The following is a 23,553-nucleotide window of genomic DNA, read 5'->3' as shown; positions in this document are numbered from 1 at the left end:
TAAGTGCCTACTCTAAAATCAGAAATATCTTTCTATTAACTCCTACATATATTATACCAGATACATTTAGTATTATCATGAATATTATTAAAGAGAAAAAGGGCATCATCCACACAACTTTGTGAAACCTGCACACATTACACACATAATTATTTTTACTCTTAAAAATATTTTTTTTAATCAAAGTTTAAAAAAAATCTGTAAAAAATACAATTATGTAATATTTTTCATTTTTTCTATTATTAATTAGTATAAACTTATTAAACTTAAAATTAATTATAATTTTATAAATAACAATTTATAATATAAATAATATATTTATATATATTAAAATGTTTTTTTTTTTTAAGTAAATTTTATATTATTTTATATGGATTAAATTTATATTACATTAATATTTTGCAGTATATTATTTTTTTCCGGTTTAACAAATGCCTCCTGTGGCTCTTGTTGGGAATCAGTGATCTAAATAAGACTAAATATACATTCATTTTAAATTTATTATGCAGCTATTGGCCCCTGGAAATGCTGCAAGCATCTCACCATTGACCTTTAGCCTGGTCTTCCTCTCCACTGATCCTGCTTCATTAGTGGCCACACACTTGAAGTCTCCACTGTGACTGGCTGAAGCTGAGCCAATCACCAAAGAGCCATCGTCACCCACAGACACACCGTGCTCTGATCGCTCCATATGGATCTCCAGGCCATTTTTGAACCATCGCACCCAAGGAGCAGGAGACCCTAGCCAGGGGATGACAACCGCAAAAGAACAATTGAGAGAGACGCAGAGAGAAACTGTGTGTGAAAGAGAAGTCATCGATCAGAGACGTCAGAATCACAATTCCCCGTGCACCCTGAACACACGGCTGGCCAGAGCTTAAAAAGAAGACCAGATATCCATCCATCTGACAGCAATACAACAAAGAGCAGAAACAAAGAGGATGCCAGTAAATTTCTCTCCTCAGAAGTGGAACAGTTGTTGTCCTGTAAAGAAGTACTTCAAGGTGAAATGCACTGAGTGAAGATGCCAGAGACAGTATATCAGAAGAGACCTGATCAAGCGTAAGAACACTAGATTTATAGCTCAAAGACAAAAGTCTAGAGACTTCAGGACAACAGTAAGGGGAGTAGTTTAAACACACCAATGAGGTCCTATATCGGCCTCCAAGACCCCTTTAACAGATGTGTTATGAACTTTACTAGGTTAGCTTTAAGTGATGAGGCAGGGGGCAGGGGGGCTCTTAACCTTGTACTTGTTTTACAGTCATGTCTTAAACTTCCTCAAAGGCCATTTGAGCAGCAATGACAGATACTGAGAAGTGTTTGTGTTTGGTTTCACACAGAGCGCTTTAGATGAAACTCTTCCATGTGACATGTAGAGTCTATAAAATGGTGGAAGAAATATATTAGGGCTGTGGGGGTGGGGGAGGATGTCCAACACGTTTGGACATCCAGACTTAAAGGGACAGTTCACCCTAAAAGAAAATTCTGTCATCTTTTGATTCACATGACTTTGGCGCTCCGAACAGCAGATTCGACACACTGATTCATTTGTGCTCCGAATCTTCCTGAAGCAGTGTTTTGAAATCGGCCATCATTATATAAGTCGTTATTTTGTTTTTTTGGCGCTCCAAAAATATTCTCGTCGCTTTATAATATTAATATTGAACCACTGTACTCACATGAACCGATTTAAATATGTTTTTAGTACCTTTATGGATCTTGAGAGAGGAAATGTTATTGCTGGCTATGGAGGCCTCACAGAGCCATCGGATTTCAACTAAAATATCTTAATTTGTGTTCCGAAGATTAACGAAGGTCTTACGGGTGTGGAACGGCATGACGGAGAGAAATAAATGACATTATTTTCATTTTTGGGTGAACTAACCCTTTAAAAAAGCAAACGTGAGATAAAAATGCATTTGCTGAAGAAACCAACTGACAAAACAATTGAAACATTCTTCAAAATATCTTTTTATGTTCCACAGAAGAATGCAAGTCATACAAGTCTGAAACAACATGCGAGTCAGTGAATGAATACAGAAAATATCAAACCAGATGGCATCTGCAAATAAATGATGCTGGAGCTTTTCTTAGAACTAACATTGTTTGAAATGACTTTTAGCCAACTGGGACAACTGAGGTCAAATTCACACAGGTGTCATCAGAGTAAGCACAGGTGTAGTTCGTCACATTAACTATGAACATGATCCGCTAATGTTTGACAGCTACACAGTGTATAAATACTTTTTGTCTTCACTTTCTTAGAATCTTTTTTTGGTGAAGTATTTTACTTCAAACATGTGTTTGTGCGATCTTCAAAATAAATGTCACTTGGTGTAATACTTTATTACGTAATTCAAAGACATTCATACATTTTAAGTGCATCTTAATTGTCCAAATGCTTTTAGGGGACACTGTATACAATAAGTCAGTTTTTTTTATTAACAACAAGCCAATCAGGAGTGGAGGGAAGAGAACTCCCAGAGCAGATGTTTACAGTCATAATGTTTGGATTGATTGTTTTTGTGACTTAAAGAATGATGTGCAGCTGGTCCCGTTTACATTATAGGATAACATTAGGAGCAGTTTATTTGTCAGAAATCCCTCGAACGATACTTCAAATGATGCGCGTTATAAAAAGAGGCTTATGTGAGTTCCTTGGGTGGGGTCATGTCTTTCAGCGCAAACCAGATGAAATGGATCAGTTTGAAAAGGACAGACTTCCTCACTCCTACTCCTTTTGGAGTAATTAAATGTCTTCCTTATCTAACACACCTGTAGGATTGAGACATTCTGTTATAACAAAACTGTATGCATGTGTTTTATAGATGTTTAAAATCTTGCCACTAAAAGCATCAAACAGAATTGCAAAAATAATGATAATTTCCAAACATCATTATGAAAAATTATTATGATTCAAGAGCAATGATTCACAACCAGGGGGCCTGTGCCCACTATGGGGCCTTGGCAAACTTCCAGGGGGACCCAGTGAGTCTTAAAATTGTTTAAATTTGGTTATATTAACATAACCTTAAGTAAAATGCTAAAAAGCATTTTAAAAGTAAGATTTTTACTTTTATTCAACATGGATGCATTAAATTGACCAAAGGTGACAATAAAACATTTATAATTTTACAAATTTCTGTTACAATAAATGCTGTTCATTTGAACTTGAATCTTGAAAAAAATGTTTCATGTTTTCCACAAAAATATTAAGCAAAAAAAAAAATTTTTTTTGACCACCAAATCAGCATGTGTTATTTTATTATCACTTAAATACTATTATAGTTTTTATTAATATCTTTGAATTCATTTTTGTTTTTATATTTTCCAGTTCCATTTTAATTTTAGGTTTTGTAATTTTGTTGTATGTATATAACATTTTTATTTATTTATTTTTTAGAAAATTAATGAATGAAAATAAGATATCTTGCATTGGCAACTATAGCTGAAATAAAATACATTTAAATTTGTATTTTATTTTATTTTATTATTTTATTTTATTATTTCAGTTTACGTTCATTTTATTTCAAGTAATTAGGGCCCAAGCGAAAATTCGCGCAGGGCCCTCTTGTTTTTCTAAGGATTATTATTATTTTTAGGGCCCAAGCGAAAATTCGCGCAGGGCCCTCTTGTTTTTCTAAGGATTATTATTATTTTTTTTTTTTTTTTTTTTTTTTTTCCGTCTTCCGGGGCTTTTTGGGGGCCTTAACATGCTCAAAAACTCTTGAAAATTGGCACACACATTGGAATCCGCGGCCAACAGGGCCGGGCAGAAGCTGGTACCCGGGCGTGGCAGGGGGGCTCAACAGCGCCCCCTTGAAAAAGGTCTGAAAATTTGGTCCATATATTAAACACGCTTGCACGTATTAGTCTGAAACTCGGTACACATATAGACCTCATCGGGCCAAACAACTTTCGTGCTCTAAGTTAAACGTCACGCCAACAGGAAGTCAGCTATTAAGGGTTGTTTGAAAAACGCATGCTCTGGAATTTGATATACTCCTCCTAGACGATTAATCCGATCGCCACCAAACTCGGTCAGCATGAAGTCAAGACACTGATGATTAAAAATTGCCAGGGGATTTTTGATATCTCGAACGGTTTGTCCGTGGCGAGGCAACGAATTTATGGCGAGAAAAAGGAAACAGGAAATGTGTTATAACGTCTGCATACATATATTGATCTTTATGAAACTTCACAAGTGTGTTCGTTATAGGAGTCTGATCACATGTATGTGACTATTGTGAGTCAAAGTTATAGCGCCACCAACTGGCAGCAGGAAGTGTATCACTTTTTGAAATGTTTTGAGATCACCCTCTTATTTTTACCTGATTTGCTTCAAACTTCATCAGTGTAATGTCAATACACAGCAGATGTAGACCTATGACAGGATTTTTGATATTTGAAATATTGTTGCCATGGCAACAGGTCAAACTGTAATAATATTCTTGAGTGTTTTTGAGGCTCTTAACATGCTTCAAATTGCATGAAACTCGACACACACATCAATATTGTCAACCAGTAGACATGGACAAAGCCATAGAAATGGGCGTGGTGGAGGGGCTCAGTAGCGCCACCTTTTGACAAAAGTGGGGGGGTTTGTTTTTCCTACAGTCACCAAACTTGGTACACATATTGTTCTCATCAAGCCGGACAATTTTCTAATTTACATTCATTAGCTCCGACCAACAGGAAGTCAGCTATTTTGGTTTGAATGTTAATTTTTTGAAAAAACAGGCTATGAATTTTATACTACTACTCCTACAGGGTTTATCCAATTTACACCAAGCTTTTTTTAACTTGTTGCTAACACATTGAAGTTGTTTAATTGCAAACGGATTTTGGATATCTCAAACGGTTTGGCCGTGGCGAGGCAACGAATTTATGGCAAGAAAAGGGAAACAAAGTGTTATAACTTCTGCATACATTAATTGATTTTGATGAAACTTCGGCTTAGTCTTCGTTGTACAAGGCTGATCACATGGATGTGACTATTGTGATTCAAAGTCATAGCGCCACCAACTGGAAGCAGAAAATGTGTCACTTTCAGCATACATTGAGATCACCCTCTTATTTTTACCTGATTTGCTTCAAAATTCATCAGAATAATGTTAAAACTTGGCACATGTAATCCTTTGAAAATGGGCAGGGAGGAGGGGCTCTATAGTGGCACCTTGTAGTGCAGTAAATGTGGAGTGAATTTGACATAGTCCTTTGATGTTTAACCGTTTTAAGTGCCTATTGCCCGCTGTGCACAGTTGCCCTGAAGCCACCGGGGTGGCGGTGCCACCGGGCTTGGGCCCGCCATCGCTGCTCGCAGCTATATTTTTTTTTTTTTTTTTTTTTTTTTTTTTTTCCGTCTTCCGGGGCTTTTTGGGGGCCTTAACATGCTCAAAAACTCTTGAAAATTGGCACACACATTGGAATCCGCGGCCAACAGGGCCGGGCAGAAGCTGGTACCCGGGCGTGGCAGGGGGGCTCAACAGCGCCCCCTTGAAAAAGGTCTGAAAATTTGGTCCATATATTAAACACGCTTGCACGTATTAGTCTGAAACTCGGTACACATATAGACCTCATCGGGCCAAACAACTTTCGTGCTCTAAGTTAAACGTCACGCCAACAGGAAGTCAGCTATTAAGGGTTGTTTGAAAAACGCATGCTCTGGAATTTGATATACTCCTCCTAGACGATTAATCCGATCGCCACCAAACTCGGTCAGCATGAAGTCAAGACACTGATGATTAAAAATTGCCAGGGGATTTTTGATATCTCGAACGGTTTGTCCGTGGCGAGGCAACGAATTTATGGCGAGAAAAAGGAAACAGGAAATGTGTTATAACGTCTGCATACATATATTGATCTTTATGAAACTTCACAAGTGTGTTCGTTATAGGAGTCTGATCACATGTATGTGACTATTGTGAGTCAAAGTTATAGCGCCACCAACTGGCAGCAGGAAGTGTATCACTTTTTGAAATGTTTTGAGATCACCCTCTTATTTTACCTGATTTGCTTCAAACTTCATCAGTGTAATGTCAATACACAGCAGATGTAGACCTATGACAGGATTTTTGATATTTGAAATATTGTTGCCATGGCAACAGGTCAAACTGTAATAATATTCTTGAGTGTTTTTGAGGCTCTTAACATGCTTCAAATTGCATGAAACTCGACACACACATCAATATTGTCAACCAGTAGACATGGACAAAGCCATAGAAATGGGCGTGGTGGAGGGGCTCAGTAGCGCCACCTTTTGACAAAAGTGGGGGGGTTTGTTTTTCCTACAGTCACCAAACTTGGTACACATATTGTTCTCATCAAGCCGGACAATTTTCTAATTTACATTCATTAGCTCCGACCAACAGGAAGTCAGCTATTTTGGTTTGAATGTTAATTTTTTGAAAAAACAGGCTATGAATTTTATACTACTACTCCTACAGGGTTTATCCAATTTACACCAAGCTTTTTTTAACTTGTTGCTAACACATTGAAGTTGTTTAATTGCAAACGGATTTTGGATATCTCAAACGGTTTGGCCGTGGCGAGGCAACGAATTTATGGCAAGAAAAGGGAAACAAAGTGTTATAACTTCTGCATACATTAATTGATTTTGATGAAACTTCGGCTTAGTCTTCGTTGTACAAGGCTGATCACATGGATGTGACTATTGTGATTCAAAGTCATAGCGCCACCAACTGGAAGCAGAAAATGTGTCACTTTCAGCATACATTGAGATCACCCTCTTATTTTTACCTGATTTGCTTCAAAATTCATCAGAATAATGTTAAAACTTGGCACATGTAATCCTTTGAAAATGGGCAGGGAGGAGGGGCTCTATAGTGGCACCTTGTAGTGCAGTAAATGTGGAGTGAATTTGACATAGTCCTTTGATGTTTAACCGTTTTAAGTGCCTATTGCCCGCTGTGCACAGTTGCCCTGAAGCCACCGGGGTGGCGGTGCCACCGGGCTTGGGCCCGCCATCGCTGCTCGCAGCTATATTTTTAGTTATAACTTTAAAAGAGGACCTATTATGCCCCTTTTTACAGGAGGTAATTTAAGTCTCAGATGTTCCCAGAATATGTCTGTGAAGTTTCAGCTCAAAATACCTCAAATTTATTAAACCATGCTGTAAATACTCATTTCTGAGTGCTACCAAAAACATGCTGTTTTCGTGCATGTGTCTTTAAATGCAAATGAGCTGCTGCTCCCCACCCTCTATCCAGAATAGCACTTCCTTCATTCACAACTCCTGCATGCATCGGATACTAACAAGACATCTGCTTGGTTTTGAACATCATCTATATCACGATCAAGCTCAGGGACATTGCAGTTGTTCTTCATCATGAATGTTTATTATCTGAATGCATTTTAAAGCTATATCAGTTTAAACATCTAATTTATTGTTTTGCTAATACGGCAGAGTCTGTCAGCAGTCGTCGGCGGGGCCTGTGCAATGTGACGACACATTGCTCAGAAAATGAAAACGGCTTATTCTATGAGACTGTTGAGGTTTTATGGGAATTTAAAAAAAAGGAGTGGGTGGATTTTTATCATTATAAGGTGGTTGTGTACACACACTACCGACACACATTTATGTTCAAACACCATGTAAAAGTGAATTGTTTTCATACTAATTATTCATTAACTAGTTCCCCTGTTTACATTAACACACATTAAGGTTAAATCAACTGTACAGGTTGTGTTTGGTTTGCTCTTTTTCTGTGAAGTATGATTACTGGACATGTCATCTTATTTTACAGACAAGCACATTTTTCTAAGCATAATGATTACCATCATCCACCACCAAATATGCAAGACAGCAGAGCCATTTGTACTTATGTACTGTCATATCTGTATTAAGTACCTCTCATTAAGTGCAACACAGATGTCTGAGTTCTCAGTCGCCATAACAACATTAGAGATACAGCACAAATTCCACTTAATAGTAAGAATGACTTGACAGTCTTTGTTCTGATTCAAGACAGACTGATAACCACCTCATTTCTAGCTGTAAAAACGACCCATCAAACCCTGTACTCTCGCTCTTAGCCCTCCTCCTCTCCGCCTGCAACAGTCCCTAATTAGGATTCCTCTCCCAGTGGGCCATCTCATGCAGGAAAGCAGATGTTGCCCACAGAGACAGAGGAAAAGAGTAGTGTTCCAGCTGCTGCACACACACACACACAAACACACATCATGTCATATCCGCGACATGCAGGGTTTCCATGGCAGGTTTCCATCAAAACAACACCTATTAGCTTACAGCGTGTACGGGAAGAGCTGGGTATGCATCACTGTAGCGGATTTCATAAACAGACACAAATTCACACTAAACACCTCTCACTCCAAGCAAGTGAAGGCATTTGACTTCCTCTCCAGGTCTGTTTATGTGAAATGAGTTGTTAAACCTGTGCAAAGCGTTACCGAACGAGGATGTCGCCAGCAGCCAAAATGAGGCTGCAGTGAGAAAATAGACCATATGGTGAGAGACAGCAGAAAAAAATAAATAAATACAACTCACAAAGACACCAAGATAGCTTTCAGTACAGCTTTTATCACATCACTCTCTCACATACATACTTGTTTACTTAGATATCTAAATGGCGTCATACCATAAACTTACTGCTTTTAAATAAAGCCAATTATAATTACTATAGTCCATGTTTTTTTTTTTTCAGAATTACATCTGTCCATCCATCCATCCATCCATCCACACTGTAAAACCGAACAGTGAAATTCAGTAGCCCCTCACTGCAGAACACACGAGGTCCAGGGGGATATGTAAATGGGTGGAGATGGGTAGGTTTAGATCCAGGGAGCAGAGACGGGTAGGTTAAGGGATATGTAAAGTGGGAGGAGTTGGATCCAGATCCAGGGGGTGGAGATGGATAGGTTTAGGGATATGTAAAGTGGGAGGAGTTGGAGCCAGATCCAGGGGTTGGAGATGGGTAGGTTTAGATCCAGGGGGCAGAGACGGGTAGGTTAAGGGATATGTAAAGTGGGAGGAGTTGAATCCAGATCCAGGGGGTGGAGATGGGTAGGTTTAGATCCAGGGGGCAGAGACGGGTAGGTTAAGGGATATGTAAAGTGGGAGGAGTTGGATCCAGATCCAAGGGGGTGGAGATGGATAGGTTTAGGGATATGTAAAGTGGGAGGAGTTGGATCCAGATCCAGGGGGTGGAGATGGGTAGGTTTAGATCCAGGGGGCAGAGACGGGTAGGTTTAGGGATATGTAAAGTCGGAGGAGTTGGATCCAGATCCAGGGGGTGGAGATGGGTAGGTTTAGGGATATGTTAAGTGGGAGGAGTTGGATCCAGATCCATGGGGTGGAGATGGGTAGGTTAAGGGATATGTAAAGTGGGAGGAGTTGGATCCAGATCCAAGGGGGCAGAGACGGGTAGGTTAAGGGATATGTAAAGTGGGAGGAGTTGAATCCAGATCCAGGGGGTGGAGATGGGTAGGTTTAGATCCAGGGGGCAGAGACGGGTAGGTTAAGGGATATGTAAAGTGGGAGGAGTTGGATCCAGATCCAAGGGGGTGGAGATGGATAGGTTTAGGGATATGTAAAGTGGGAGGAGTTGGATCCAGATCCAGGGGGTGGAGATGGGTAGGTTTAGATCCAGGGGGCAGAGACGGGTAGGTTTAGGGATATGTAAAGTCGGAGGAGTTGGATCCAGATCCAGGGGGTGGAGATGGGTAGGTTTAGGGATATGTTAAGTGGGAGGAGTTGGATCCAGATCCATGGGGTGGAGATGGGTAGGTTTAGGGATATGTTAAGTGGGAGGAGTTGGATCCAGATCCAGGGGGTGGAGATGGGTAGGTTTAGATTCATGGGGCGGAGACGGGTAGGTTAATGGATATGTAAAGTGGGAGGAGTTGGATCTGGATCCAACCTTGCCCCCTTGATCTCATGTTCTGCAGTGAGGGCCATCTTGTGAAATTAATTAAATGAAATGAGTTTGTTTCACTCAAATAATAATGAAAGTTCATTGTACTTAAAGGATTAGTTCTCTTTCAAAAAACATTTTCCTGATAATTTACTCACCAACATGTCATCCAAGATGTTCATGTCTTTCTTTCTTCAGTCGAAAAGAAATTAAGGTTTTTGATGAAAACATTCCATGATTATTCTCCTTATAGTGGACTTCAATGGCCTCCAAACGGTTGCACTGAAACTATAATTTTGACCTTCAACCGTTTGGAAGCCATTGAAGTCCACTATAAGGAGAACAATCCTGGAATGTTTTCATCAAAAACCTTAATTTCTTTTTGACTGGAGAAAGAAAGACATGAACATCTTGGATGACATGAGGGTGAGTAAATTATCAGGGAAAATTTTTTTGAAAGTGAACTAATTCTTTAATTGAAAAAAGTTGTGTGAGCTCAAAATTTCATTGTAGTAAGCTGAACTTAATATGATTGAGTTGATTTGCAGCAGATTTCTAATTCCCAGCATGTTTTGCGTCAGATTTCTATAAATAAATGTTGAAATTAAGTGTTATTTTATATGTTTTTGCACAAGATTAACATAGGGAGACACAAGTTAGTGTTTAATGTTGTGTTATGTTGGTTTACAGGGGGTTCTGTTATGTTAGTTTTGGGTTACCATTGTGGTGAAGAGAGCCTGTGGTTAGGTTGAAGATGGGCTGCAAAACTTTTAAGACCACATATACTGTATGTTGTTTGATTATATGCATGCAAGTATATAATGAACAGTCTCTTTGATAGTTATAATAGCATGTATTATTTTGTTATCTAACAACAACCAAGATCTGAATGTGATGTTTATGTAAATGAACTGTATGTAATTAACATTATGATGATGGGGAGAGGCTGAGAACTGTGGGAGAGAAGGGATGCCGGTGACGTGATTGTTAATGAGAGACACCTGTGTACTACACTAGCCTTGCTTCGCTTCCACGGCTCTCGGCCCCGCCCCACTTGTTACAAAAATTTTAAGTTCTACTAACTGCTGATTGAGGTGATTTATGCTGGTTTGAATGCATGTTTGAATTATATTTAGTCTTTTAAAATACTCTTTGATTTACAAATGAGAATAAACCAAGCATTAACCCACAGGAACAGAAAAGAAAATATACCACATGTACAGAAATATATCTGAAAACCGAAATCATATGCTGGTGATGACCTAGTTTATGTTATGCTGGTCTCTCCATGACCTACCTCGTGCAGGGCAAGGGATGACCACTCTGCTGTTAGCCACACTCTCAATGATGGTCTCTCCATTTGTCTCAAAATAGGGGCCTTCTGTAACCACATACACAGTTCAGAAGGTTAAGATAAAAGACCCAAAGCCAAAGGTCAACTTAAGGGTCAGAGAGGAGAGCAAAGGGATAAGTGATTTGTGTCCATATCCACTGGGGATGTTTACACAGGCACATAAGTCAAAAAATTTTTGGTGTGCAGAGTTGTTTGTGCAATGACAAATGTTCATAGTTCATGCCGTATTTTCAAACATTTTATGGACAACATACCTAACACTTCCAGAACAATCTCAATGGTGTCTTCTCCAGCACTATTCCTGGCTACACAGCTGTACGTCCCGCTGTCCGAGTGCTGGACAGCCTGGATCTTCAGCATCCTGTCACTGCCCACAAGAAGTCCGTTATGAAGCCAGCTAATCCGAGGGCTTGGCTCTCCTTGGACCACACATGGCAACACCACTGTTTGGCCAATCAAAGCTTTCAGAGACGTAGGTGCTGGCTGAATCCTTGGTTTAGCTGTTAGGGGGAAAAAATGAATACATTTATACACAGGCCACACTATACAAAATGTACCATGGTATTACCTTTTCTATAAAAAAAGGTCTTTATACACTACTGTCTACAGGTTTGAGTTCATTAAGTTTTTTTTTTTATGTTTTTGAAAGAAGTCTCTTATGCTCACCAAGGCTACATTTAATCAAAAAAGCAGTAAAACAGAAATATTGTGAAATATTATTACAATTTAAAATATTTAAAAAATATATTATGTATATTTATAAATATATATATATATATATATATATATATATATATATAAATATATATATATTTCATTTTGAAGGTTTTTTTTCAACATATAAATCTTGGATTGTACCTTGTACTTGCAAATTGTAGGTGAGTGAGACGTTGCCAGCTGGGTTAACAGCAGAACAGGTGTAGAATTTACTGTCTATCAGCCTGACATCACTAATCTTCAGAGAACCAGACGGCAGAACGGTGAACCTGGGTAAGAAGAGATCAAAGGTCAGGCTCTGAGATCAAAGGAGGCATGTTCAAAGGAGGAGTGAGCATATCTGTTAAAGAGTAATACTGCATCCCAATTCGCCTGCATATATTACGCTCTAAAAGTATGTACTTTTTTTGTGAAGAAAAAGTACATACAGTATCTCACAGAAGTGAGTACACCCCTCACATTTTTGTAAATATTTTATTATATCTTTTCATGTGACAACACTGAAGAAATTACACTTTGTTATAATGTAAAGTAGTGAGTGTACATCAGACCACAGAACATGGTCCCAGTAATCCATGTCCTTAGTTTGCTTGTCTTCAGCAAACTGTTTGCGGGCTTTCTTGTGCATCATCTTTAGAAGAGGCTTCCTTCTGGGACGACAGCCATGCAGACCAATTTGATGCAGTGTCCGGCGTATGGTCTGAGCACTGACAGGCTGACCCCCCACCCCTTCAACCTCTGCAGCAAACCTCTGGATATGACACCGAGCACGTGCACTCAACTTCTTTGGTCGACCATGGCAAGGCCTGTTCTGAGTGGAACCTGTCCTGTTAAACCGCTGTATAGTCTTGGCCACCATGCTGCAGCTCAGTTTCAGGGTCTTGGCAAACTTCTTATAGCCTACGCCATCTTTATGTAGAGCAACAATTCTTTTTTTCAGATCCTCAGAGAGTTCTTTGCCATGAGGTGCCATGTTGAACTTCAAGTGACCAGTATGAGAGAGTGAGAGCAAATAACATCAAATTTAACATACCTGCTCCCCATTCACACCTGAGACCTTTTAACATTAATAAGTCACATGACACACCGGGGAGAGAAAATGGCTAATTGGACCCAATTTGGACATTTTTACTTAGGGGTGTACTCACTTTTATGGCCAGCGGTTTAGACATTAATGGCTGTGTGTTGAGTTATTTTGAGGGGACAGCAAATTTACACTGTTATACAAGCTTTACATTGTAGCAAAGTGTCATTTCTTCAGTGTTATGACATGAAAAGATATAATAAAATATTTACAAAAATGTGAGGGGTGTACTCACTTCTGCGAGATACTGTAGTTTTGAGTGTGTAGCAGAAGAGTAGATAAGCTTTGGGACGTACTATCACATCATAAAATTGCCTCTTTAACGGACACTCCGTCGCATAGTTACGTGCATTCTGTCACCATAAACTAACAAACTATTTTCAACATGCTATCCTTTGGCACACACTTATTCTAATCTCACATACTATTTAGGATGAATATTATGCACATCAGGTCGCACGGTAAGTGTGCTGTATATGAATGTGTGGACTTGTGTATATGCACACAAGCTGGTTTCTAACTTGCGCAATTGAAACCAATTGAGAAAATCAGCTTGGTTTCATTTGGACCGGAATACTTTGAACATTTGCTTAGCAACTTTATTATGGCAACCTAAATACAAATACAACTAATAAATCTGAAAGAAATCTACAAGCTACTATATTCAACAAATCCCATTTGGGACAAACTACTCTACCTCCCACAAGTCTTCTCACTAGTCTTGCACATGTGGACTAATGAGGTCACTAAACAGTGGATCACTTAGGTCACTAAATATTGGATTACAGTCAAGGTCCGTACCAAGTTTGGCTTTAAACAGACTACACGTAATTTCTCATGAATTTATATGATTCTAAAAGACTTTTTCTTCACATGAAACTGTTAACCCATCTGTAAACTGCAAAGAAGCTGAGCAGAAACACTTACATATTTTAATTTTTGTTTTAATAATTTCTGATTCTATGCTAGACTAAGCAGCCATCTTGGAAAGATTCTTTCTTTCTTTCTTTCTTTCTTTCTTTCTTTCTTTCTTTCTTTCTTTCTTTCTTTCTTTCATTATGACTGCCAACTTGAAAATTTATAATGAATATTTTTTAAATTTATAATTTATTTCTGAAATGGCATCAGTTTTGGAGTGATTGTTTCCTTCATTCTTTTTTTTTTTTTTTTTAAAAACAAACAAAACATTATGATTGGCAACTTGACAATTTACTGTGAAATAGATTGTATTTCTTAGCTATGCAACATACTGGCAACTAAAACATGTTTGAAAAAAAAAATGAAATTTGACCTCTTAAATATGTGTTAAAGGTGATACAGAGGATCTTTTCGTCGACTGAGAAACCAAAGACTGTTAGTGAGTTTTTGAAATGAGCGCATGCGTAAGAACAACCCCCTCCTTCACAGCTCATTTCGAGGGAACGCCTCCCAAAACTCGTGCACGAGTATTGGAACACAAGTGTTTACCACCGCATTCGCTGTGTCGTGTTAGTGGATTCATTATGTCGGACTCACCGCAGGTAACTCATAATCTGCAGTTGTTACTCCTGTCTCCTGACAAAAACATTGCACGCGGCGCCTGTAGAGTGTGGAAAGTTACTGGAGCGTGCAGTCCGCGCACGTCTCTCACAAGGAACGTCATGGCAGTGATTGATAAGCCAGAGGGCCGATCGTTTACGCGATGATCGCGTAAACGATTGGCTGATGTTTTGAAGGCCCTACCTCATGCACAGATGATGTATATTAATATTATTCCTTTCAGTGCACCTAATAAATAGTCTTTTATCAGTTAGTAAAGACAGTTTCAAGTAATATTGCAAAAATGTATAAAACAAAACATCCTCTTTAGCACCTTTAATGTTCATTAATTGTACATGAAAATATACAACATTTTATTTTTAGATTAGTTCAAACTCCCCCAACAAATTCTAATATACAGCAGATACGGATCAGTTTGTACACCATGTTGGGGCAGTTTGAACCAGCCTGTAGAGAAACATGTGCATGCTGGCAAATCTGGATTGTGAGTAATTAGGGTCATCAGGAGTTCCAGTTTTGTAATCAAGAGAGAAAGAGAAAGAAAAAGAGAAAGAGAAAGAGAAAAAAGAGAGGAGAAAGAACCTACAAAATCTTTTGACAAAAGCAGTTCACACTCAAACTTTAAGGTTAAAGTGAGCACTGGTGCCCCTAACATCCCCACAGCCACCCGATTCTAGATTAAACACACTTTCCACACATAATCTTCTTTCCTGTGTGGCAGATGTCTCTGGAGTGGAGTGTTATTCTCGTCAGGCAGACTGAGACGTTGACATGCTGTTTTATGAGACAGGAAGCTCCTGGAGACTCAAACATTATGCAGGCTACACTTCTTGCCTCTGTGACTATCACTGAAAACACATACACTCATTCACAGGTCTTATTCCATGTCTTACCAGGAATACAGTGCCTCATCGTTACAGTAATTCCCAACTTTTACAGACAGACCATATTACCTAATCCTGAAACTGTCATCCATACATGCAATACCTGTCTTCTGTATCCCTCTGACTAATGCCATCAACATGCTTCAGCTCCATCTAAAAAAAACCAGCATGCTCCAATTCTGATCCCCACTGACAGCCCACTGTCATCATCAGTTTACCAACTAGCAAATACATCAACTTCAACGTAATGAACTTTACATCTGTTTTCCATTGAACCCCATGTGATTTTAAACCTTGCACCTCTAACGATTAATAGATGCCACAGGACCTTCATACTGACTGGGGTTAAAAAAAACTTTTCTCCAACACAGGCTTTTGGCCAGATTTCAGGATCTTGGTCAGATAAAGCTTAAACCAAAGGAATATTTCGGGTTAAATAGCAATTAGTAAACAGTAAATTTCAGCAAAATTTTCAATTGTTAAAGGTGCCCTCGAATGAAAAATTGAATTTATCTTGGCATTGTTAAATAACAAGAGTTCAGTACATGGAAATGACATACAGTGAGTCTCAAACTCCATTGTTTCCTCCTTTTTATATAAATCTCATTTGTTTAAAAGACCTCCGAAGAACAGGCGAATCTCAACATAACACCGACTGTTACGTAACAGGTGTACAGGGTGTACGCCCCCAATATTTGCATATGCCAGCCCACGTTTCCAACATTATAAAAGGCATTAGACAAGGGCAGCCAGTATTAACGTCTGGATCTGTGCACAACCAAATCATCAGACTAGGTAAGCAAGCAAGAACAATAGCGAAAAATGGTAGATGGAGCAATAATAACTGACATGATCCATGATAACATTATATTTTTAGTGATATTTGTAAACTGTCTTTCTAAATGTTTCGTTAGCATGTTGCTAATGTACTGTTAAATGTGGTTAAAGTTACCATCGGTTATTACTGTATTCACGGAGACAAGAGAGCCGTCACTATTTTCATTTTTAAACACTTGCAGTCTGTATAATGCATAAACACAACTTCATTCTTTATAAATCTCTCCAACAGAGTAGCATTAGCCGTTAGCCACGGAGCACTATCAAACTCATTCAAAATCAGAAGTAAACAATATAATAGTATACAATACTCACATAATCCGACGCACGCATGCCGCATGCATGACGAACACTTTGTAAAGATCCATTTTGAGGGTTATATTAGCTGTGTAAACTTTGTTAAGGCACTGTTCAAGGCAAGCGCAAGCTCTGTGGGCGTGGACCACGGGATTTAAAGGGGCCGCAGCATAAAATCGGCGCGTTTATAATGATGCCCCAAAATAGGCAGTCAAAAAAATTAATAAAAAAAAATCTATGGGGTATTTTGATCTGAAACTTCACAGACACATTCAGGGGACACCTTAGACTTATATTACATCTTTTAAAAACATAATCTAGGGCACCTTTAATAGTGTAGAGATGTAGCTTACAAAAAAAGAAGCCAAGTGGCTTTCTGTTGATCAAAGAGGAAAAATGTATGTGACATCAACTTGAAACTGTAGCAAAATCTGCATGGGGAACTTTTCGCCCTCACACAAAAGTTGAGATTGCAAGGATTACCACTGGAATTATTAGATTTTGCCAGCAAAAATTCATTGAACAACAGTAAATGTGATCACACCATTAAGTTCAGTTAACAGCATTTGTGGCATAATGTTGATTGCCATCAAAAATAATTTGGGACTTATCCCTTGGTTTTTATTTATTCATTTTTTAAAACCAATAATTTTTAGAGGTGTGAAGCTTATAATTTCATAAAAGCAATTGCTGTACATTCCTGTACATTACATACTTCTGTTGGTTTTATGGATTATAGGTCACAGTTGCAGAGAATTGTTAATTTAGGGTTGAGTATCACAGGCAAAGCACAGATTGTCTGTTTTATGTGAGATGAATGACCTTAGCAAGGTATTTTGGAGGACTCCTCCCACATTTTAAATTCAGAATTTAACTCCTCCCTTCGGGAAGGCGATACAGAGCCCCTAAATGTAGGACAGTTCGAGCTTCTAGATCTGTTATTTCAAAATGCAGTTTTAGTTGTAAATACATACTTGAAGTATGAAGAGGCAGGACGATACATATGGTGTATAGGCCATATAGTAGCCAACAGTATATGTGGAAGTGTACATGTACGGTTATGTATATTTTACCCTTTAAAGTTAGTGTTATGACTTAGGTTCATTATCATGTTCTGTTTAATTTCTCTGCAATACTTTTCAGTTTCACTGTCTTTTCCTGAGTTTTCGTTTATTGTAGTTTCTGATTAGTGCACACCTGTTCCCTTTTTCGTTAATGATCGTTCCCTTTCCTCAGTTCTGCATCGTCAATGTAAAGGTGTGTAGTGTTTCATTTTCTTGGAGTTATCTTTATCTTTATCATTTCTTCTGCATCACATCACATCTATTTATGTAACCCAGTGTTATTGATTCAACTAAACTTGTATTGAACTCGGATAATTCCTTTAAAAGCAGGCAAAATGTCAACTATAGCTAGTATAAGAGAGTCTTAACTGCAGTTACTTTCACATCATTGTACTTCTGTATACAATTAAAAACACTCAAAACATGAAATTGCTGAGACAAGATGCTTACAGATGAAATTGGTTTTCACCTAATCCAAATAAATGCAAAGCATCAGACCATCAGGATGAAATCGAATGTGTCTCCTTTATAACAGAGCAGCGGTGGCTCTTGTTGAAGCCTAGCTGGCTCTTGTTCTTGTCCAGGGGAGTTAGAATGAGGTAAGAGAAGTCAGCTGGGGTGAATTTTGACACAGCTGAAGCCTTTTATAGATGGCTACATCACCTCATCAGGGCTCGTTTCTTCACAGCAAGAAAACTTCATCAGTCATCAGGACATATTTTTGCTATTTATTATGTACTATAACAGCACTGTTCTAAAAGCAAATACCGTGCAAATGATTTCGGTTAAAAATACCACATCATTTTTGGCTTTGTGAACCGGGTTTTGTGACATTGTCCAGAGTATGTAGACAAACACAAATAAGGAGCACTTCTATCACATTTGGCCGCTGGCCTTTTAGCGTGTTATCTAGTTTTTTGTTAATCTTTAAATAAAATATTTAAAAAAAACAGAAAAGCCAGCACCTTTGTGTCCAAATTATATCAGAATTGTTTAACGTTTCTTCTCACAATTGTGTACCTAAATATTTTTCTATTATTATACACTTATACGACCAGAAAAAAATTAGTTCACTTCAGAATTAAAATTTCCTAATAATTTACTCACCCCCATGTCATCTAAGATGTTTATGTCTTTCTTTCTTCAGTCAAAAAGAAATTATGGTTTGTGAGGAAAACATTCCAGGATTTTTCTCCATGTAGAGGACTTCAACGGTTACCAACTGGTTGAAGGTCCAAAGTTCAGTTTCAATGAAGCTTCAAAGGGCTCTACATGATCTTAGCCGAGGAATAAGGGTCTTATTTATTGAAACAATTGGTAATTTTTCTAAAAACATAAAAATGTATATACATTTTAACCACCAATGCTCGTCTTGCACTGCTCTGTGATGTGCCACGCATTACATAATCACATTGAAAAGGTCAAGCGTGACGTAGGCAGAAGTGCTGCGGTAGGGCGAAAAACTCCATCTCATTTTCCTCCTCCAACTTCAAATTTGTCTGGCATCGTTGTTTTACCTTTTTTTTGTATAGGCCATTTGACTTAGTCTTTGCTCGTTCGCTTTGTAAACACTGGGATCGGTACTTCCGCTTATGTCACGCGTGACCTTTCCAACATGATTACGTAATACGTGGTGCATGATAGAGCTAGTGCAAGATGAGCATTTGCGGTTAAAAAGTATATACATTTTAAATTTGTTTAGAAAATGGTCGATCATTTTGATAGATAAGACCCTTATTCCTCAGCTAAGATCATGTAGAGCCCTTTGAAGATGCACTGAAACTGCACTTTGGACCTTCAACCTGTTGGTAGCTGTTGAAGTCCACTATATGGAGAAACGTTTTCCTCAAAAATCATAAATTCTTTTCGACTAAAGAAAGAAAGACATAAACATTTTGGATGTTATGGGGGCCCATAGGAAAGAAAAATCAAAAGTGAGATCTCAAATGTTTCTCCTAGACATAAATGAGGTTACTTTAACATCAAATGGAGACTTTTGCTTGAGTCTCCTGCTTCTCACACTTGTCTCCTGAGATAAAAACTCTAACACTCTCACAATGGTCTTCTTTAAAGATTCAGAAGAGATTTCAACAACATCACATACTGTGCTCATATTTTTCTCCTTAGATAGAGACTCTGGATCACTCATATTTGTCTCCTCTAAAGATTCAGAAAAGATCTCAACAACATCACACACTGTGCTCAGATTTTTCTCCTTAGATAGAGACTTTGGTGGTCTCAAATTTGGCTCCCTTTAAAGTTTAAAAGAGATATCAACAGCATCACACACTGTACTCATATTTTTCTGCTTGGCTAGAGACTCTGGATCACTCATATTTGTCTTCTCTAAAGATTCAGAAGAGATCTCAACATCACACACAGTGCTCAGATTTTTCTGCTATACTAAAGATTCTGGATCACTCACATTTGTCTCCTCTAAAATTTAGAAGAGATCTCAACAGCATCACACACTGTGCTCAGACTTTTCTCCTCAGCTAGAGACACTGGATCTCTCACACTTGTCTTTTCTGAAGTTTCAAAAGAGATCTCAATAACATCACACACTGTGCTCAGACTTTTCTCCTAGCTAAAGACTTTGGTGTTCTCACATTTGTCTCCTCTAAATTTTAAAAGTGATCTCAACAACTTTGCAATGTGTATACCAAGTAAAATGTCTCAATGGGAACTCAAACATTTCTATCATATACTATGTATTAATAATCAAATTAGTCAAGGATTGGGTCATAAGCCATTTAATGTGCCTTTCAGCAAAGAAAGTGCATGGATACCTAACCTGTAGCAATTTTCCTGATAACGGCATCTGGTACATTACTATTTTAAGAAAGTACTACTTTTTTATTGTATCTACAATTAAGAGTAACGTTAACCTCATCCCTGCATAATTTCACTCTTAATATTGTATATATATAATATTCTCCTAAAATAAAATTGAAGACATCTAGGGCTGGTTTCAAAAACTTCTTAGAATAGTTCATCAAGCCTGGTAATAACATTTTAAAATAAGTTGCATAAAAGGTATATCTGTTTAATATGAATCAGGAAAGTAAAACTGACTGCCCTTTGGTTAACTGCTACTTAGTCAAACTAGTTCTTAAGTTAATATGCAACTATGCTAAGATTATGCAGCTGGCACCAAAAGACAAAGCTGATACCTAAATGAGACATGTAAGAGAATAATCAGCTCTTAGTGTCCCAAGCTTAGAGAAAGCTCTGTCAGAACCATAGCCTTGTGGACAGCACATCAACACTGAGACACAGCAGCTCCTCAGACAGCATGAGTTTGAATCCCAGCTAAAGGTACTTTCCTGCTCCTGTTCCCTTCTCACCTCTCCCATAGTTTCCTGTCTCTAATCTTACTGTCCTGTCCATTAAAGGTAAAAAAACAAACAAACAAAAAACAAAAAATAATGTCATCAAAAAAAACAAAAAAAAAACAAAACTGAAAATATTTTTACAATAAAGAGATTTCTTGTTTCTCATTTTGGACTCTTTTCTCTCAGAACTTTCTCATGCCTCAGTTGTGTCTCCTTTTTTTTTCTCTTAAGGAATTTTAGGAGAAACATCTGAGACAGTGTTGATACTACAATGAGAGATATTTGAGAATCACAACTAAGTCTCATGAGCTTAGAAAGAGCAACATCTGAGCAATAAAATAATGAAGTCTTGAAAGAGACTACAGAAAGACAATAATGAGATGTTCTTTTTCTTCCACCACATTCTCAGTTTTAACTCCTTTTCTCTCAGATATTTCTCATGTCTCATTTGTGTCTATTCTTATTTCTCCTACGGAATTTTAGGAGAAACATCTGAAACAATTTTGATACTAAAATGAGAGATATCCGAGAATCACTACTTGGTATCCTGAGTTCAGAAAGAGCAACATCTGAGCAATAAAATGTTTCTCTGATGGAGCCTTGAAAGAGATAACAGAGCGATTATAAAGAGATCTCCCATGTCTCTCACACCACATTCTCAGTTTTGACTCTTTTCTCTCAGATATTTCTCATGTCTCATTTGTGTCTATTTTTATTTCTCCTTAGGAATTTTAGGAGACACATCTGAAACACTGCTGATACTAAAATGAGAGATATATGAGAATTACAACTAAGTCTCATGAGCTTAGAAAGAGCAACCTCTGAGCAGTAAAATGTCTCATTTCTGTCTACTCTTATTTCTCATAAGGAATTTTAGGAGAAACATCTGAAACTCTGTTGATACTAAAATGAGAGATATATGAGAATTACAACTAAGTCTCATGAGCTTAGAAAGAGCAACCTCTGAGCAGTAAAATGGAGTCTTGAAAGAGACTGCAGCAAGACAATAAAGAGATGTTCTAAGTTTCTTCCACCACATTCTCAATTTTGACTTTTGTTTCTCTCAGATATTTCTCATGTCTCATTTCTGTCTACTCTTATTTCTCATAAGGAATTTTAGGAGAAAGATCTGAAACTCTGTTGATACTAAAATGAGGGATATATGAGAATCACAACTAAGTCTCATGAGCTTAGAAAGAGCAACCACTGAGCAATAATTCTTTTTCCTATGGGGGTGAGTAAATTATCTGGAAATTTTAATATGGGTCAAATTTGACAAGTGAGCTCAGCATCTTAGGACAAAAGGGATTTAAATAAGAAAATGTGGAAAAAAGTTTGGGGTCTGTAATATTTTTAAATGTGTTTTAAACAAGCCTTTATGCTCACCAAGGCTGCACTCATTTGATCAAAAATTAGGTAAAAACAATAAAATTGTGAATTATTATAATGTGTTTATTCCTTTCATGGCAAAGCTGAATTTTCAGCAGCCATTACTCCAGTCTTCAGTGTCACATGATCCTTCAATATGCTGATTTGGTGCTCAAGACACATTTTTGTAAGATAGTGTATGCTATAGGTGCCTTAGTGAATTAATGTAATCAATATGGTGTATGACAGGATTGGATATTATAATCTTACCAGGCCGTGACAGGAGGTATGGGCTGCCCATTTCTGCTCCAAGTCACCAGAGGTGTAGGACTTCCATGAACTTCACAAGGAAGGATCACCTCTGATCCAACCTCGGCTGCCATTTTAACCATCGCCTGTGACCCATCAGCACCAACAATTCTTGGTTTGCCTATTAAAATGAGAGATTCAATACTTCAATACAAATTTTTCGAGTAAATCATTAAAAAACGACTTATATTCATGAGATTCCTCACTGTTAACACTCAGATGCATCTCTCTGCTGGTGTAGCCCACTGCACTGGTGGCGGTGCAAACATAGACCCCTGCATCCTCCGCCGTGGGACTGGGGATGTACAGACTCCCATCAGCTGCCTCAAGAGGTGCTGATACAGGCTTGTTTGAGGGATCTCGACCCTGAGGAGAGAATGAGATGGCAGACAACCTGAACACCTCGAAACAAGCATGTTGGTCTGAAGGGAAAATTGGAATGCACATCCTGTCCAAAACCTCTGAAGCGGCTTCTCGGGTTACCAGGAATCAGGCATTCCTCATGCGTATCCCCCATCCCCTTTTTGCTCTGAAACAAGATGGCTTTAACAGACCTTCTTTCATGTGACCAGAATAGCAATTTACATGCCTCGAGTGGATACTGCGGACAATACACTCCCAATCTATCGTGTTGTGAAACAGAGGTGGAAAACTTAACTTCCCATGACAGGGGCAGGCGGACGTGATCTTACATTCATTTGAAAGGCAATTGGGAAAGCAATGCATCAAAGACGAACAGGCTGCATCAGCACTTCTCCTGCTTCCATTATGTTAAATTATTCCAGCTAACTGTTTGGCACAATGCAATAAGTCACTATCTGTCACTGCTGGGATGGTGACACAGCCAGAAGCACCATTACTGGAAAAAA

General features: G+C 38.2%; 1 protein-coding gene across 2 annotated transcripts in view; it reads right to left on the bottom strand.

The window, feature by feature from the left end:
• Positions 1-23,553, bottom strand: part of hmcn2 (hemicentin 2) — a 111,731-nt gene that overhangs the window by 51,925 nt on the left and 36,253 nt on the right. For both annotated transcript variants that reach the window (XM_048210032.1, XM_048210034.1), the window contains exons 21-26: positions 22,891-23,050; positions 22,646-22,805; positions 12,109-12,236; positions 11,505-11,750; positions 11,194-11,277; positions 544-741 (exon numbers count right to left, since the gene is read on the bottom strand). In XM_048210032.1, coding sequence (XP_048065989.1) covers positions 544-741; positions 11,194-11,277; positions 11,505-11,750; positions 12,109-12,236; positions 22,646-22,805; positions 22,891-23,050 — 976 coding nt within the window. The remainder of the gene's footprint in view (positions 1-543; positions 742-11,193; positions 11,278-11,504; positions 11,751-12,108; positions 12,237-22,645; positions 22,806-22,890; positions 23,051-23,553) is intronic.

The sequence above is a fragment of the Megalobrama amblycephala genome, linkage group LG12 (genome assembly GCF_018812025.1).
Source record: "Megalobrama amblycephala isolate DHTTF-2021 linkage group LG12, ASM1881202v1, whole genome shotgun sequence".
Classification (NCBI taxonomy): Eukaryota; Metazoa; Chordata; class Actinopteri; order Cypriniformes; family Xenocyprididae; genus Megalobrama; species Megalobrama amblycephala.
Note: the sequence above shows the minus strand (reverse complement) of the source record. Positions and strands in the feature narration are given on the sequence as shown.